Source organism: Mchenga conophoros, linkage group LG20 (genome assembly GCF_057382185.1).
Source record: "Mchenga conophoros isolate Kocher_MC1m ecotype Shallow Benthic linkage group LG20, M_conophoros_male_GT1.1, whole genome shotgun sequence".
Classification (NCBI taxonomy): Eukaryota; Metazoa; Chordata; class Actinopteri; order Cichliformes; family Cichlidae; genus Mchenga; species Mchenga conophoros.
This window is the reverse complement of record NC_140545.1, coordinates 12,573,906-12,593,392: the sequence shown is the minus strand read 5'-3', so window position 1 is coordinate 12,593,392 and position 19,487 is coordinate 12,573,906. Positions and strand designations below refer to the sequence as shown.

At 41.6% G+C, this 19,487-nt stretch overlaps 1 protein-coding gene across 3 annotated transcripts in view; it reads right to left on the bottom strand.

Annotated features, from left to right (window-relative positions):
- The window catches only part of LOC146550483 (vitamin D3 receptor A), a 75,113-nt gene that overhangs the window by 15,299 nt on the left and 40,327 nt on the right, over window positions 1-19,487 (bottom strand). For 2 of the 3 annotated variants that reach the window (XM_085260087.1, XM_085260088.1), the window contains 2 exons: window positions 2,798-2,945; window positions 1,431-1,561 (listed from right to left, as the gene is read on the bottom strand). In XM_085260087.1, the coding sequence (XP_085116213.1) occupies window positions 1,431-1,561; window positions 2,798-2,943 (277 nt within the window). In that variant the 5' untranslated portion in view covers window positions 2,944-2,945. Of the gene's footprint in view, window positions 1-1,430; window positions 1,562-2,797; window positions 2,946-3,072; window positions 5,659-19,487 lie in introns of those variants that run through there. The other variant, XM_085260089.1, reaches the window with a different exon arrangement.

Genomic DNA, 19,487 nt, shown 5'->3' with positions numbered 1-19,487 from the left:
ACACACACACACACACACACACACACACACACACACACACACAGTCTTTTTGTGAATGAAATGGAAGCTCAACAATTCTGTCTCTTTGAAGAAAGCGAGCCATTGTTGAAAAGTTCTTTAACCCCTCCTGGCTTCCTTCCTTCTTTCCTTCCTTCCCCCCTTCCTTCCTTCCTTCCTTCCTTCCTTCCCACTTGCTCTCTTATTTACCTCTTGTCATCTACAACTTGTTACAATTATGCTCATGCAGTGATGCTGGCGGTACTTTCTATTACTATATAGTTAGTTTTAATGTGACTGAAATGCACACTGGCTTGTAACATTAAAGTCCCTATTTTTCATTTAAATAAGTTGGATGCAGGACCGTTGATGTAAGCACTGTATAATATGATTATTTGTAAACATGCAAAATAACTATGGTAGCCACTGCGCATCAAATGCTATTTTGTGTTAACAAAAGGTGAGGTGATGGCTCATTTTCCCTTGACAGCACCTTCTTCTTGTGTTACACCCAGGCCTGCTGCTGCATGCATAACCAACACAGTTAAATGCAGAACACTATCAAACTGAAAATATAAGACAATATTACTTCAGTAACTGATTACAATGCTTTAATCCTACCAACTAAACTTCACTAACTACAGAAGCCCTAATCTGGAAGGCTATAAGGAGAATTAACAACATTATTAAGTTCAGCAACAATCTGACCCACAACTGAGTTTGCCATATGGTGCAAACCTTATGATATCTACTTCCTATAAATCTGATCAATTTACACCAAAACCATTTATGCTATTGGCTGATTTTCCATCCCAGCTACAGAAATAAAATAATTATTACAGATCAATTGTCTTTTGTGCAGCGGTGGCCTTGGTTTCTAATTTAAGCAGTGACACAGAAGCAGCATCAGACCAGCTGCTCAGTATCTCAGATACGAACATGAATATTACATCAAAGGTAAGTCAAGCAGGAGCAAAGCTGTTAATGCTCGCTTTAATATCAGCCTCAGTATCACTCTGCAAAGGCATATATCAAAGTCCAGCACAAACATCAAATAATAGCATGATTTTTAATCATAATCGTGATCTTGAAGCTATCGTAATTTTTCCATCTATAGTCATATAATTTATAATAATGGAATTTATAAAAATAATATTATTTCAGTGTATCTTACTGAAATAAAAAAGTGCTTTGTCTATATGCCCATTTGTTTATATGCTTTGTCCTCATTAACAAAGCATATATTCAACCCCACAGTTGAATATATAAACCAGCAGGTTTCACTCTGATACCCAGCCCAGTAACTTACAACTAATCATTAAAAAAAAGGATCACTTACATACAAGATACTTTAGTCATGTTTTACATGTCAAGCAATGGCACCAACAACATAAGTGCTGTTAGACTATTAGAGGTCATAAATATCAACTTACACTCTTTCATCATGCCGATGTCAATGCAGCGTTTAAGACGACAGGCCTGGCAGTGACGCCGGTTGTCCTTAGTGATGGTGCAGCTCCCGTTAAATGGACAGGTGAAGGAAGCTTTACGTTTCATGCTGCGCCTATGAAGAGCCACAAAGAATCAGTTACTCATTTGGGATCATTTATTATTTATAACATAAGCGATATACTACTAAAAACAGGCATTTCTGGTGATAACCCAGCAACAGATGAACTGTACATACTACTGAAATGTAGACATCCAAAATTTTAAAGTTAAAAAGAGAAGGCCTAAACCAAAAGATTAAATCCATTTTATACTGTACAGATATACTCTGTGGTGCCAAAAACATGATTTGCTGGGACATGAATAAAAAAAAAAATCCTTTTAGTTTCACAACATTTCTGAAACTGGGACATTTGGTCTCTTAAGTCGTGTGGGTTACATACTTCTGTGATGAGATTAAGATCTGAGTTTGAAGACAAAGATAAGAAACACAATACAGATGAATTGAGTTGTTTCCGAGCAGTTTTTGTGGTTTGGTGTGGCACCTTGTGGGGAAGCCACAGCTTGTGTAACAATGGGTGTTGGTTAGCAACAGTGTTTAAGTGGGTGGTGCGCAACAAAGTAACATCCACATAAATACCAACAGGCAACGTTTTCCATTGTAACAAGACGGTCATTTACTTCAGCTGTCAGTGATTTTCACACTGTGGCTGAATAGTATACATACATTAAAATATCACTGTTTGAGTAATGGGTAAGAAAAAGGAGAAGAGAGATGAGGAAGAAAATGAAAAATAACAGGACTGTGGTGAACACTGAATAATTTATAATCTTCTGAAAGCACTGCAATCGTTGTCATGCAGCCAGGCAGAAACAGACAAACTGTACCTCAGTGTCAACAATAATGCACTCTTCATTAACATGCAGGCAGTAATATCTACAGTTATGATGTAAACTCAGATTGGCAATGTTCAATAAACAGAATGATCATTTTCTTTTCCCATAAGCTATTGAATATACAACTTCATTTATTTTAAACTAGCAAGACCCAGAAGTATACAACAGAAGGTCCCTTTGCTGTTTGAAAGTAAAAACATAACAGCTTTTATTTCTTATCTCAAACTTTTTATTTCTAAGTTTCACTATTTTAACTTGATTAATGGTCCTTTTGGCAGAAATGTGCAAACAACATTATTAAGGGGGCAAACAAACCCCCAAACCAGAGACTGAAATACCCAGCAGGATGTATTCACATTGCCTGGACCCAGAAACACCCTACACTCAGCAGAAACATACACCAAAACGCAAAACAGACAACATGCAAAAACATCAACTGAAGTATGAAACTCACCTGAAGAACCCTTTGCAGCCCTCACAGGTCATGGCATTGAAGTGGAAGCCGGTGGCCTTGTCCCCGCAGACGCCACAGATCCTGGGGGCATTGCGATCGAACTCCTCCGGCCCGACCACTGACGTCGTCACCGTCATGGGCTCCATCACTAAGGAGAAAAGGGAAAAGACAGTAGAGGTTACCACTGCGGCTCCATGCTGTCTTGGTCACAAAAATTCAAAAAGACATTAAAGTCAGCATAAATACTCTAAGCACAGATCCATAAAAAAGCCAACCTCAAATAAGCTTAAAAATCTCTTTGCCTGTGTCTTCTGTGGGAGTCTTTGACTGTGTGCTCGACAGAGAGGTGAAGTGTGTATTTTTCTCTCTTATACAAACAGGTGTTGGGTTATTAGCATATTTAGCAAAAGGCATTGACAGTCACACTCTGCATTGTGCAGCTATTGGCTGAATGAGTCTGCAGGGACAGCCACAGCCACACACACACACACACACACACACACACACACACACACACACACACACACGCCTCAAGAATTTTCAAATTACTGTGTTAATGGCAAAAAGAATTAATGACAGAACAGCGTACATTTGAAGAGGCTGTGAAAAGACTGATGCATTTAATACTGCCAAGATGAAACATTCTCTGCCATCGGAATTTTTCCAGCACATCCACCATCTGGCTTTCCTCTGAGAGATATGCAGGAGTAGTGTAACAAAAAGTTACTGGCAACTGTGACCAAAATAATACCAGCAACAGTCTTTTTTTTCTCCAAATGCAACTTTGTCTAAAGTCTGACTAAGACCAAGACTTTCTGGACGACAGTGCCTCTATTTATAGATTTTGTGGGGTGGATGATTTTAAAATGATAGACACCAAATCTCCCCCCTTATGAACCAGCATGTAAACTAGCACAATTGCCCACAATCATCACGAAAACACCATTTAAAGCAAAAATGTTTGGAGGAATGGTGCTCCACCCATCACCGTATGGGTTTCCAGAGATTTGAAGAATCAATGACAAGAATCACTAAAGCTGTTTTTGTGGCCCACTAACTTAATAAATCGCTTGATGTTTTTCATTTAATTTAATTCCCCATTCATCTGTGCATTGATTAAAGTATTGTATTTTCATCAAGTCAACTCATTTGGCTTAATGGTTAATATTTCTTTTTCTCTTTGTGTTAAAAAGATGTCAATTTTATTTATTCACTGTTTTCGCAGTGCACATATGACAAACACCCCGCTACTTATGCAAGTCTTAAAAAGCATTAAAACAGAACATAAACTTTTTACCGCCTTTCATGTTCATTCTATGACATGTTTATTGCGCCTTTAGACTCAAATTGAATTTCTCTTTAAACTTTTTATGATTCTGTCTTCACTGTCTTTGTCCCCTTGTGTTGCCTATGTAATAATCGTATAGATAGTGGTGTTGACTTCCAAGAGTAAAATTTGAAACATGTTGAAATTAATTTGATTTTTAAGAATAAAGTTCTTGAAAAAAGTGAAACAAAACTGTAGAAAGTACAAGGAAAAAAACAAAGATGGAGATTTCAATGTGACATATAAATGAGTAGTGTGTTGGAGCCTGCTGATAAACAGCACTACAGAGGGGGAGGTCAAGTTAGGGGAAGACAACAAAATGAGGACAAAGAGAGGAGGGGGCTGCATGCACTGAAGTAAGGAGCAGCAGGAGTCACGTGGCTGCAGAATATAGCCGGGGAGGAGCTGACGTTCATAGAAGTAGAAGCTGTAACACCAGTTCCCAGGAAAACATAAACCCACAGACACGTGAGCTGGGAGCTTCTGGCTGTGAAGGCATCACTCCACTTACCCAGAATACACTGTAGTGGGAGTGCAGGTCACACACCAGCAAACATACAAACATACTTAATACTGAAGGAATATTACTTTAACACACGTTCACCATCTAAACCTGGCTCGTATGTATCGGTGTTTACATATCAGTGATTTCCTCTAACAGTGCGTGTGCATGTGTGTTGGGGTGGTTGGATAGGACAGATCTGCACACACACATACACACAAACACACACACAGACACAAGACCTCCACCATTAGTCATCCTGTCACAAAAACAGCTTTGTTTACTGATGTAGCAGCAGGTGAATAATGAAATAATTAGAGAAGGTAAAGCAGGGAGACAGTGTGTCAAACCTCTCAACAGATCTAAAAAACAAAAAACACCATAACAACCCGCACTTTCATTAATAGCGCTGATTAACAACAATGCGATTCAGCCGCAGGTATGTAATTAACAACTCAAACGGTACTTCTCCTTTAAACACTTTCCCCCTTTTGTGTTTTCTCTCGTTTGTCATTTGTAACACTGCTTAATAACTGTCATTTTATTTATTCACAGCGAGCATGATTAGCTGATAGAGATGACAGCCCTTTTTTCTTCTTTTTTCTCTTGTCCCTCTCCTTTTTTCTTTCTTTCTTTTTTTTTTTACCTGGCAGGTTATTCAGTCTCTCCTCTTGTCTAATCCTGTTACTGAAACCACCTTAATCTCATCATCATTATCTTTCCTTTAAAACAGCAGTTAGATCTGCAAATCACTTTTTCCACAAATCTGGAATCATACTTGAAATGTGTGATAACTAAGATCAGCATAATTGATGGAATAGTGCTACCGCAGTCTGCCAGAAGTCTTTGTGCTTTGTTTGGATTCATTTTAGCAATTTTCAGGGTTTTGCACGCTTACTGGTTTAAACATTTGATAAACATTTACACCCCTAAAACAAACTGAACTGGATTAAGGGAGCTAACACAGGCAATATTTCTGGACAAAACAGTTCAGCTGTGAATAATGGATTCTAACTATGAATACAATTTTGCCATGTTGCCTTAACCCCCCCCCCCCCCCCCCACACACACACACACACACACACACACACAAAGACATTTTACAATAGCACTGAATATAATATAGCATTTTTGTAAAGAAATATATGAATGTGAATATCTGACTCAGTCACCTCATATTATTTTTATACCTCAGTTACTTTATATTTCTTACTATTTATATTCAAACTACCAAGACATAGAATGAATAATGTCTTCCATGTATAAGTGAATCTATGCTGTTTTTGAAACGAAAGCCCACCCCTGCTCACCACACTATTAGAGCCGTGTGACTCCCATCTCACTGTAAATACTCAGTAACAGAATTCAATGGTAAATCAAATGTGTACCAAACAATCATTTTACTAAATGTTATCCAGAAGAGTCATTAAAATTTCATGTCCCGGGTGTGTACATACATAGACTGAGGCATGAAAATAAACCAAAAAAGGTCTGATCTTATTTATGCATCACAGCATCTTGAATTTAATGACTTAAATAAAACAGAAAGACGCGAACAGGACACCAGTTCTAGAATCTCACTGTTCTTTTAAGGACTTCTCAAGTATATAAATATATAGGAATATAAGCCAATTTACATTGTTTGTGGCTTCTTTTCCCCCCCTTCTTTTTTGTAATTAACACTCCAGCATCAGCTGTAAAAACACATCCACAATGCCTCTGAGGGCCATACAGATGACATCTAATGTCAACAGATGAAATATGTAGTGAGGGGGGATAAACAGGCTAGATTACAGTAGCTGTTTATGCTGATGCTGATGCAATTATCCTCTGTGAAGCAGTGGGCAGTGCAGCTGAGAGCCATCTAGTCTTGTTAAAAATTCAGCAATCCCCTCATCGTATGTAAAAACTAGTTTCACAAAGCAGGCTTTAAAATCCCATAGCAGTGCATCGTACAGAACAAACACTCACCAAGAGGACATTTAAAATTCTTTACCGAATCACTACTTTGTGCTTGCTCATAACATAAAATACACTGAAGCTTTTTCAAAAGCGGCAGTGCCACACAGCTTTTAAAAACAACATCTATTAAAGACGCAGGCAGTAAAGGTCAGCGCTGCAGTACACCTGTGGTGATTACATGAGGGTGTTTGCTTCCAGTTGTAAAACCACATTTTAGTCATTTTTGATTACTTTATTAATTATGCACCTCAATGCACTTACCCTGATTTATAACTATTTCTAAAAATGGTTTTTACAGCCTATGATGTTAACACATATGAGAAGAAAAGAATTATTTTACCTGTGAAATGGATGAAAGAAAAAAACAACTAAAAGAGCTATGAGTGATGATAAAACTGAAGACCAATAAATACAACCTCTTGCGTAGGAAAACACTCTACTGGAATAAAGCCCGCCCACAACAGTTCACCACAGGGTGGGTACGGTTTTTCTTTTACTCCAGCTTCCCTTCTATCATAAATCACATTTTCTACTTAGACAGATCTTTATATCCTACATGCTGCTAAAACAGCAAGACCACATGGTTGTGGTGGAAGAAACAGAAATGTGCCACATTCCCTGAAAAAATGGGCAGATGTGATTAAAATTTTTGGTCTTAATAGAGAAATAGGGTTGCTGGGATGGCCAGTGTATCTCCCACGCTTCCTTCCAGCATTGTTAGACCATAAATTCAGGGAGTGGTCCAGGCATGGAATCACTGCAATCTGTAAGATAGGTAAGCATGGGGAGCTGATAAATTTTGAGGACGTGTCAGATTTACGAGATCGGCAGGGAAGATTTTTATCGTTACCTACAGGTTCGGAGCTTCTTCCGGAAGGAAATTAGAATGTTTGACACAGATGCTAGTGGGGTGATCCAAATATTTATGGATGCTTATGGTGAGAACATTATAAGAAGTACTATAGGCAAAATGTACAGAAGTTTTATAGCTATGAAAAAGACCTCAACAAGACATGTCAGTCGTCGATGGGAAAAAGAAGCCGGTATAACTATCTCAGAGGAAGATTGGTTGCGGATGTGGAAGAATGTGTTATCTACCACAAATTCTTTAACATGGCGAGATTTTGGATGGAAGAATTTAATTAGATTATTCATCACACCAAAGCAGAAATCCAAAATAAGTGGTTCAGGCGCTTCATGCTGGAGGGTGTACGGGGAGGTCGCTGCAGGTTGCATCCATGTCTTCTGGTCATGCCCTAAACTGAAGACCTGGAAGTAGCACTGGACTTCTCCTTTAGTACCATGTACCTTGGGAATATCCCTGAGGATATAAATAAAAGAGACTCATACTTACTGAAAATAATTATGGTTGCATGCAAAAAGGCAATTATTAAACGTTGGTTACAGACAAGCCGCCCCACACGGAAGCTGGTCATAGACATTATTAACACAATTCATCGTATGGAACCGATTACCCTCTCACTGCGGCTACAGAAGGAGAAAGGAGAGAGACTTTGGGAACGATGGGCTCGTTATACGTCACGAGACTAGAAACTGATACCTCTGTGATGCAGAGGGACAGCTGCGAATTTGTTTGAATGGAACATGCAACTGTGTAATATGTAATATATGTAAGTAAAATAAGGCGTTGTGTATTTTGGAATATGTGAACATATGTGAATGTGTTGGTTTCCTTTGCCCTCTTTATTTCTGTATGTAAAATAAGATGAAAATCAATAAAGAGAAAGTATAAAAAAAAAGATTTTGCCCAGACATGCCATCTAAGCTCCAAAGGGGAGTTCTTCTAGTAACAGTGACTGAAATACATGCACAGATTAACAAAGACTTAGGTGGAACAGTAAGGCAGACTGGCTTTCTTAAAAAATCTTAAAGTCAATAAAAATGTTTGACTTGTTTGATCAGAATCATAACACATCACATGCTGCTGTAGTGTTTTACAGATACTGAAACTTAAAGCTGGCACTAACTGAGCACAGCAGATAAACTTAATTCCTACCACCTACACTGCTGCTGCTGACCTTTGATCTGGTGTAAACATCAAGAAAAAAGAACAATAAAATAAATCAATAAAGTATTACAGTATTACACTCTTTGAGTGACTAGTTGAAAAATAACTTTTACCACACAAACACTAACTTCTGAACTTCAGAATACTTGAAGCTCCTGAGAAGATGCATAAAATTAGAGATGTGCAATCCAACACCAGTGTAACTCCTACCAGACTGAATGTGGACACAGCATGTTAATGAACCATAGTAACAATAAAGTCTAAACCAGTGTTAATTTCAATTGAAAGCAAGCAACTTTCAATGGTTAAAAACATGACAAACCTGTACACTTTATATTTTACTTAACTGAGCCTTAGATTTGCTCTACTATAATCTTATAATATTCAGTCGACTAAAACTAGAGTAAAATATTGTCAAAATATTCTGTCAAAATTAACCAGAATCTATTTGACAATATTTTACTCCGAAACACAACTATGCACTGCACACTGTAATCCCATTTTAAAATTATGAAGCAGTACATCAACATCAACTGTCCTGTATTTGTTGCATGTACGCTGAGGTTCCTCTCCCTCTCGGCTGTCTAAGGTGGGGCATTCTTAATAACAACATTGGGCTAAATAGTTCAACAAAATACTTTCCATCAGCATTTTCTTCTGGTTAACAAAATCTTGCAAGGCTTAAGAGGGGCCTAACATTTTCCCTCCGAATAGTTTCACTTCAAAGCTGAGCAGAAAAAAGTTTTTTGTTGTTCTTTATATGATATAGTGTGAACTCCTCTATACGCGGCACTACAGGGAACATGGCCTACTTTTACTACCAGCTGCCTCACAGTGGGCCTCACTAGAAGCTAACTGCCATAAACTCTAGTCCACTACATCACAACAGAGCAGCAGCTGAGCCGGAGCTTTAACTCGTACACATACTCAAAAATCCCACAACTCGAAAAATAAATGACTACTTCTAATGTTTCCTCACTCTGGTGATATACAGAGACTTCTGGCTGTGTCACCTCAGGGCTTGACTGGTTTTGTTTACTGAGCTGGAAAGTGAGAAACTACAAGTTAAATTTTGTTTGACAAGGTGGGTTTTCTCTTTAAAAATTTCAGTCCAAAGACATTTGATTCCCATTTGGCTCCATGAATCCTGGACATCAAAACATACAGAGGGAGGTGGGTGATTTTATGATCTTATATCAAAGACAATCTTGACATATGATCTATGTTTTAGACACATTATGAAATAAATTGCAGTGCTGTCAAAACATTCTCCTGCAAAAGGAACAAGAAGAAAGACTGTTTGTGACAGAAACAGGCTGACCTTCAATGCAAACACTAGGTAAATAGTGGATAGAAAGACAACTATAGGTAGAGGTATGATGGTGCTATCTGGTAAGCAGAATCGGACTTTCAGTGAGCTCAGAAATCAAGCTCAGTGGAGGATGAAGTGCCAAAGGACTCATCACACAGGCTTAGAGAACGATTGGCAACTGCCTGGCAACCACCGGTCTCTATGGAAAAATGAGTGTCTATTGCCGACTGGTCTCTGGGTCTATGTGACTGGGGCCTAAAGGGCCAATATTATGGGGGAAATAAACAAACTCAAAGCAGCAGGTACGTTTAATAAATGTAGACACTTTAGAATGTAGAAACTAGTCAATAAATTCTTGAGTTATAACCAAACATTGTTTGTTAACAGAAAACTGAAAGTTTCTGAAAAATTGAGAAAACTAATTCTGTTCAAGGCTACTCTAGATGGCTTCAAACTGACAAGAATAAATGGTCTGATCACGCTAAAACACAATACCTCTGACTTTGGAAGAATGGAGGCTGCAAGGATTTAAAATAAACATGTGAACTGAATTCAATTTTTTTGTTCAACAAGCAAAATATTTCACTGACAACTAAAACAACAAGAAAATAATTTAACACGTAGAAATAACATGCACAGACACATAACAATAACATGAGTAAATTATCATCCAAGGCATGGATGTCAGCATTAATAAACTACAATAGGCTTGATTAAAGTATGGTAAAAAATCGGCGTCACAAGATGTCAAACATTATGATTTTACGCAAACAGATGCCTGAACGTTGAATGCAATGAAAGCAAAGGAAGTTCTCGTCCTTCAGTGTGTCCAGGTCAGTTTAAAGATACTAACTAGGGCTGCATGATTATGGCCAAAATGACTATCATGCTTATTATGCTTAGGCTGCTGCCCCCGCAACCCGGCCTCGGATAAAGCGGATGAAGATGGATGGATGGATGACTTATTATGATCAGTATTGAAACCACAATTATTGGTCATGTTTATTCATTGATTTTAGTGAAAAAAGTTTATTGTTGCACCCAACTGTGACACTGCTGTCACAATTATTGGACTACAGTTTACTAATGTACAAATCTTTGCATCAAAATAAAATTTCTCTCCCTTATTAAACTAAATTTTGCACATATCTTAGGAGAAAACTATAAATATATTTTTTTAAATTGCGCCAAAATCTTAAACAAAACTAAATCAACAGTGTACTCGCTTTCACTTTTTAAATGTATTACATTCCAGCTAATTAAAACATCTTTGCAGACACATCATTAATTGTACCTGCTTGCAATTGAAACTCGTAGCAAAGTACTCAGCAGTTTGTGGTGTGTTTTCAGTCAGTTGAATAAGTTGTGTTGCTTTACAGTTGAGACACAACTCTTCAAAACTCTTTGGAGGATTTTTTGGTTAGCACCATTTGCACTAATTCCAAGAATTTCCAACAATAAATGATGGTTCTTTTCCAGAGACAAGCTCTTCACTTTCTACTGTTGTAGACATTTGGATTTTTTGCATATCTGTCTTTTAATGGAGAGTTACTCATCAAGACTATGTCCAAGAAACTTTGTGCAGGAACAGCTGTAATTGGCACATACAACCCTGTGGTCAGGTACTCAGACACAATGTACCGGTAATTGTGGAAAGTTAAAATTGAGATCAGGACTAAAATTATATTAATTGTGCAGCCCTAGTACTAATGGAGGCCATCAGAAAATTTAATTGACGCAACAACAAAGTCGTGATCTTCCTGCTGTAAGAGCAAAGTCAGACTTAAAAGTCCTCTACTAATGCAGGCTTATTAACATTATTTGAACTGCTAAGAAAGTAGTAATGTTTCAGCTTTGTCAAGGTCTTTAACCATTATGTGCTTTAAGTAAATATAGTTTTCAAGCCAGCAACAAATCATCTATAAATGATACTCCTCAATAAAACACAAAATGCAGATGCACTATAAATTCCTGTTATTCATTAGCCCTACTCAAATTATTACATACAACTCAGTGAACACATTGCAAAACCAGAGCATGTTCTTACCTCCTTTATATGTGCCTACTTGCCAGCATGGTACATGCTGAGCGTGTGCACAAGTTAGTAGGTCAGTTTGTTTTATTTTTTTTTTATTACAGGTACCACAAAGATGGAGGCTGAAAGAAGATGTGCTGGGAAAATACAGGTGAGCACTTAGCTTACTCGGGTGGAGGCCCACGAACAATAGAGTACACATGTCTTTGTGGCAAACACACTCACATTCTAACATTGGAACAACCCAGAACAACCCAGCCGTACAAATGAATAGATTAGTCACATAGAAAATATGCTGGTATACACTAAGCATAGGCAGGATGTGGAAACATGAAAAATGACCAACCAATCAAAATATAATTCCTCAGAAAGTGGCTTTGAACATCGTGTGTTTGTTGGTGCCACACTGTTTTGGTCTGAGTAATTTAGAAACTGCTGATCTGCTGCAATTTTCCAACCATCACTAGTGTTTACAGAGAATGAACTAGAAAAAAGTGAAGATCCAGCAGCAGTTCTACATGTAAAAAAATGCCTTATTGATGTCAGAGGTCAGTGGAGAATGGGGAGACTGATCCGAGCTGATAGAAAAGCAACAGTTACTTAAATAATCACTCAGTACAACCAAGCTATGCACTAGAACATCTCACGTTGAAGCAACTGGGCTACAGGAGTCACTGCTGTCATAACAGGTTACAATTCACACACGTTCATCAAAACTGGAAAAAAGAAATTGAAAAATGTTGCCCGGTCTAATGAGTCCCAGTTTCTGCTGCTGGTCATGATGAGTCATAAACAACAATGACAGCATGGATCCATTCTGCCTTGTATTAACATTTCATATTGTTGTTGCTGGTGCAGAGGGTATTTCCCTTATTCTGAATGCATTTAAGGCACAAGACTTAAGACAAAAACATTTTATTCTTTCACTATCGCATTGAGGGACCAGACAAAGAGCGATTCATAAGACCCTTATGAAAAGGACACCGAGGGAACAGTTTACCCTGCCCGGGATAGGGTTACCGGGGCCCTGGAGCCAGGCCCGGGGAGGGTGCCCGAGGGCGAGCGTCTGGTGGCCGGGCCTTAGTCCATGGGGTCCGGCCGGGCACAGCCCGAAGAGGAGACATGGGCCCATCCTCCCGCAGGCCCACCACCCACAGGAGGCGCCATAGGGGTCGGGTGCATTGTGTGCCGGGTGGCGGCCAGGAGCGGAGGCCCTGGCGGACTGACCCCCGGCTGCCAAGACTGGCAATAGGGACATGGAATGTCACCTCTCTGGTGGGGAAGGAGCCTGAGTTAGTGCGTGAGGTACCGGCTAGATATAGTCGGGCTCACCTCTACACATGGCTTGGGCTCTGGAACCAGTCTCCTGGAGAGGGGCTGGACTCTGTCTCAGTCTGGAGTTGCCCCTGGTGAGGGGCGGCGGGCTGGGGTGGGTATCCTAATATCCCCTTGGCTTGCTGCCGGTACGTTGGGGTTTTTCCCGGTGGACGAGAGGGTTTGTTCCCTGCGCCTTAGGGTCGGGGAACGGGTCCTGACTGTCATCTGCGCTTATGCGCCGAGTGGCAGTTCAGAGTACCCAGCCTTCTTAGAGTCCCTGGGGGGGGGGGTGCTGGAGGGTGCTCCACCTGGAGACTCTGTTGTCCTGCTGGGAGACTTCAATGCTCACGTGGGTAACAACAGCGAGACCTGGAGGGGTGTGATTGGGAGGAACGGCCTCCCTGATCTGAACCCGAGCGGTGCTCTGTTATTGGACTTCTGTGCTAACCACAGTTTGGCCATAACGAACACCCTGTTCGAACATAAGAGTGTCCATAAGTGCACGTGGCACCAGGACGCTCTAGGCCGTAGGTCGATGATCGATTTTGTAATCGTATCAGCAGACCTGCGACCATATGTTCTGGACACTCGGGTAAAGAGAGGGGCTGAGCTGTCAACTGATCACCACCTGGTGGTGAGTTGGATCAGGTGGCGGGGGAGGACGCTGGACAGACCTGGTGCACCTAAACGCGTAGTGAGGGTGTGCTGGGAACGTCTAGCAGAGGCCCCAGTCCGCAAGATCTTCAACGCACACCTCCGGCAGAGCTTCGACAGCATTCCGAGGGAGACTGGGGACATTGAGTCCGAATGGACCATGTTCAGAGTCTCCATTGCCGAAGCTGCTGTATTGAGCTGCGGCCGCAAGGTGGTGGGTGCCTGCCGTGGTGGTAATCCCCAAACCAAATGGTGGACACCAGAGGTGAAGGGAGCCACCAGGCTGAAGAAGGAGTCCTATCGGGCTTGGTTAGCCTGTGGGACTCTGGAGGCAGCTGACAGGTATCGACAGGCCAAGCGGAATGCGGCTCGGGCAGTGGCTGAAGCAAAAACTCGGGTGTGGGAGGAGTTCGGAGAGGCCATGGAAAAAGACTTTCGGACTGCCTCGAAGAGATTCTGGCAAACCGTCAGACGTCTCAGGAGGGGAAAGCGGTGCTCTACCTGCACTGTGTATAGTGCTGACGGAGCGCTGCTGACGTCGACTGAGAAAATTGTCAGGCGGTGGAAGGAATACTTCGAGGACCTCCTTAATCCCACTGACACGTCTTCCGAGGAGGAAGCAGAGTCTGGGGATGAGGGGAATGACCCGCCAATTTCCGGGGGCGAGGTCACTGAGGCAGTTAAACAACTCCTTGGTGGCAGAGCCCCTGGTGTTGATGAGGTCCGCCCCGAGTTCCTGAAGGCTCTGGACATTGTAGGGCTGTCCTGGTTGACACGCCTCTGCAATGTTGCGTGGAGATCAGGGGCAGTACCTGTGGACTGGCAGACCGGGGTGGTGGTCCCCATCTTTAAGAAAGGGGACCGGAGGGTGTGTTCCAACTATAGGGGGATCACACTCCTCAGCCTCCCTGGGAAAGTCTATGCCAGGGTGCTGGAAAGGAGAGTTCGTCCGTTAGTCGAACCTCGGATACAGGAGGAACAATGCGGTTTTCGTCCTGGTCGCGGAACACTGGACCAGCTCTTTATCCTCTCCAGGATACTTGAGGGTGCATGGGAGTTTGCCCAACCAGTCTACATGTGTTTTGTGGACTTGGAGAAGGCATTCGACCGTGTCCCTCGGGGTGTCCTGTGGGAGGTGTTGCGGGAATATGGGGTGTCTGGCCCATTGCTACGGGCCATTCGATCCCTATACAACCGTTGCAAGAGCTTGGTTCGCATTGCCGGCAATAAGTCGGACTCGTTCCCGGTGGGTGATGGGCTTCGCCAGGGCTGCCCTTTGTCTCCGGTTCTGTTCATAATTTTTATGGACAGGATTTCTAGGCGCAGCCAAGTGGCGGAGGGCTTTCGCTTTGGTGGCCTCAGAATCTCATCTCTGATTTTTGCAGATGATGTGGTTCTGTTGGCTTCATCGGGTGAAGGCCTCCAGCTCGCACTGGAACGGTTCGCAGCCGAGTGTGAAGCAGCGGGAATGAGGATCAGCACCTCCAAATCTGAGGCCATGGTTCTCAGCCGGAAAAGGGTGGAGTGCCCACTCCGGGTCGGGGATGAGTTCCTGCCACAAGTGGAGGAGTTCAAGTATCTCGGGGTCTTGTTCGCGAGTGATGGGAGAAGGGAGCCGGAGATCGACAGACGGATTGGGGCTGCAGCTGCAGTAATGCGGACGCTGCACCGGTCCGTCATGGTGAAGAGGGAGCTGAGTGTAAAAGCGAAGCTCTCAATTTACCGGTCGATCTACGTCCCTACCCTCACCTATGGCCACGAGCTGTGGGTAGTGACCGAAAGAACGAGATCGCGGATACAAGCGGCAGAAATGAGCTTCCTCCGAAGGGTGGCTGGCCTCTCCCTTAGAGATAGGGTGAGAAGTTCGGCCATCCGGGAGGGGCTCAGAGTAGAGCAGCTGCTGCTCCACATCGAAAGGAGCCAGCTGAGGTGGTTCGGGCATCTGGCAAGGATGCCCCCTGGGCGCCTCCTGGGTGAGGTGTTCCAGGCATGTCCCACCGGGAGGAGGCCCCGGGGCAGACCCAGGACACGCTGGAGAGATTATATCTCTCGGCTGGCCTGGGAACGCCTTGGTATTCCCCCGGATAAGCTGGAGGAGGTGGCTGGGGAGAGGGAGGTCTGGGCCTCTTTGCTTAGGCTGCTGCCCCCGCGACCCGGCCCCGGACAAAGCGGATGAAGATGGATGGATGGACTATCGCATTTGAATAAAATGTGTTGAGACGCTGGTCAAGACCAGAGTAAACGATTCCTGTTTTATTCACCCAATTCAAAGTGATTACGTGTGCTGAAATTAAAATGTGGTATCTGGTTAAATTTAAATTCCATCTACTTAAGACGATATTCAAGTCTGTTTTGACCCAGGTCTGGCCTCCTTCTGTGTTCCCTCTCCTTCCGCCAATCCACAACAGCAGCTTTGAACTTTAGACCTTGTTTTCTAGGCGGAGGACGAAAACGAACAGGCTGGGCTGTTGGGCTGTTGGCAGACTGTCAGGGAGACGAAGAGGGAGGAGTGAGAGAAAGAGAGGGTGAGACAGAGAGGAGCTTGTAAAGAAAGGAATGAAGTCATGAAAAAAATGAAAGCAGGGAATTAAGTAATGAAAGGAGAAAGTGAAAAAGGGAGAGACAGATGGAAACTGAAGGCGTAAAAGAGGAAAGAAAAAGTAGTATTTGAGAACACAGCGAAGGCCCACTGCTGAAAATATAACAGAAAATAATGAGGCAGTCGAGTGTGGATAAAGAGAAGGAAACAATGAAGATGATTTCTTTCCATTACTCACTGCATGAGCTTTCTTGCGGTAGCACCCTCAGGGCCAAATTTTGCAAATGTTTTCCACACAACTTATAGTTCTTCAGATATGTTAGTCAGGAAATTGTCCTCATAGTTTACAGCTGTCTTTTTTGGAGCCACAGGGTGTCACGTGGTGTGTCCAGCACTGGATGTGGAAGCTTGATTTTGCTGGCTTAGTGAGAAATGTAGCTGTGATGTACACACTGGCAAGGAGACCATTTATTTTGCACAAATCATATCCACTTTTGTTTAGAGGGCATACGGGGTTACTTACACTTATGTCTGGGTAAAATTCAAAATGCCCAAAAGAGATCTGGGATAAAACAGAGGCTCTTTGCACAACTCCTTCAACTCTTTTCAACTGAGAAGACACTCAGGCTTTGTTATTAGTGATCAATATATTCTTATCATCTGCTGACCTGGAACATGTGAATAATGGCAAACAGCAGCTGATTGAGCTGTCATGCAGAGTCAAAGTCAGAGTACAGCTACAGTGTGGAAAACAGAGCCACAGATAACGACGCAAGCAACCAATCTGTTTTAACTGTAAGATAGTTCTGCTGTTTTCAATAATGTCAGCATACAAGGCAGCCCCTACTTCTGGATTATTTCCAAAATTGATTAAGTAGTGGATCTTGTCAAAATACTACATCAAAAGAAATAATATGCGATTCTATTCAAAATTTTAGGACTGACTAAAGCATCTCTTATACTTTTAAACACAGCTGATTGCTAGCTTACAAAGCTAAAACAACATATACATAAAACTGTACAAACTGCACTTTACAAAAGGGTCTTTGTCAAGCAGCTGAGTGGATATCAACATAGACATTAGGGCTGGGCCATATCATATCGTTCACGGTAATACCGGTATAATGTTGGGCAACGACTATCGCGATAGAATATGGGTAAAACGCGCATGCACAGTGCCTTTGTTTTCATACGCACATGGCGAAAAAGGCGACGGGGAATGAAAATGGCGAAAGCAGATCGTTGAATGAAACGGATGAACCAGAATTGGTTTGTAACAATGCTGCAACTTCAGTGATGTGGAACTGGTTTAGCTTTCGTCTGTCAGATACACAACAAAGCACTATTTTTGGTAGAGCGTGCTAGCGGGCCGTCGTTATTACCGTGTTTTTTGGAAAATACGGCACACTTAAAATCAATCCTTTGATTTTTTTGAAAATCAACAGTGCCCCTTATAATCCCGTGTGCCTTATGTTTGAATTCTGGTTGTGTTTACTGACCTCGAAATGATTTTATGTACACGGCGCTCGAAAATCTGTCAGATGTTTCAGTACGACTTTACTAAACTACGAACCCGGACTGCTTGATGGATTGTCGGAGCATTACGGCTATCGTAGGCAGGAGCCTCGCGGAGTGATACGTACTGTGCTTCAACATAATATTACCGTATTGTGTGTGTATAGCCTCTTTTTAAGTTTTGTGGATATTATACATGGTTATGCTGAGGATATGTCGGCCAATTTCCACTGGAAATGCGTTTTGGTTAAACTATCAGCGAGGAATTTACACTGGCACTGTTACATTTTTATACAACTTAAATGCAGATAAAAAAAACAGCTGCTTGTTTAAGTGAAAATACATTGATTTTTTTTTTAACTAATAAAGTTGTGGAGTTGGAAAGTATTTTGTCTAGTGTCAATTATATCGTCAGTTATATCATTATCGCAAATTTTCAAATCTATATCGTGATAAATATTTTTGGTCATATCGCCCTGCTCTACTAGACATTATGCTATTTAAATAACTTAATATTAATAATGCCCCTGCTTTCCCTTAAAGCTGGGCCAAGTAAAGCAAATAGCACATTAATAAAGGCTGCAATTCAGGCCAGAACCCTGCTGACGTAAACTGTGATCTAGTGGAGAGATCTGATGGCGGGGCAAAAATGGTAGCAAGCACTGGACATACACCAGTGTTTGCTACATAGATATGTTTGCACAGTAGAAAATGATGTGTGGGAAATAACAAAAAAATGACAAGCATTTAAAAATTAGACAGTAAATTCTGCATTGGATGTGTACTATTTTCGTGTTTTAAAAGCACATGGAGTATGATTAAATAAGAACAAAACCTGTTTTCTACCACAGTATCTTCTAAGGATAAACACAGCAAAGTGCAAAGGAAATGCTTCACATTACATTTTGACTTAAGCATTATGACACATCCGCGTAATGCATTACATCCATAACAAAAGACCACAGAACAATGGAAAGTAGCTTATGCCTTCTTTCACAATGTCATTATCAGATTTGGCACACATTTGCTCAACTTCTTATTCCCAATCACTTCTAGATATGGGTTCCATTACATAAAGCCAAATCTACTGCCGCTCATCTGAAATTGCTGTGGATTTTATAGACATCTGTACTGCTTTCCAGTGTTTGCCTAAAGTGAATGGTAACTTCTAATGAGGCATTTCATTGCTTTGCAATGTCTATTCATGTTATCAGTGTCAACAGTTAGTGGAAAATGACTTAGCACTTACATTTTTATTACTGTTACCAGAAAGATAAAACGCAGTGATTTAGGAGGGCTTCTAAACATTAGACCTGCAGAAACTCCCCTCAAAGCATGTTAGGTCCGACAGGACCCAGTCCTAGTTTATATCAGTTTCATCTGGAAAGGACTTTACTGATTACCTTCAAATCACTATGTAGTGACTCTATATCTCGGAAGAGTGAACATCTTACACCGCCCAGATGACTCAGACTACATAATCAATTACAGTTAAAAG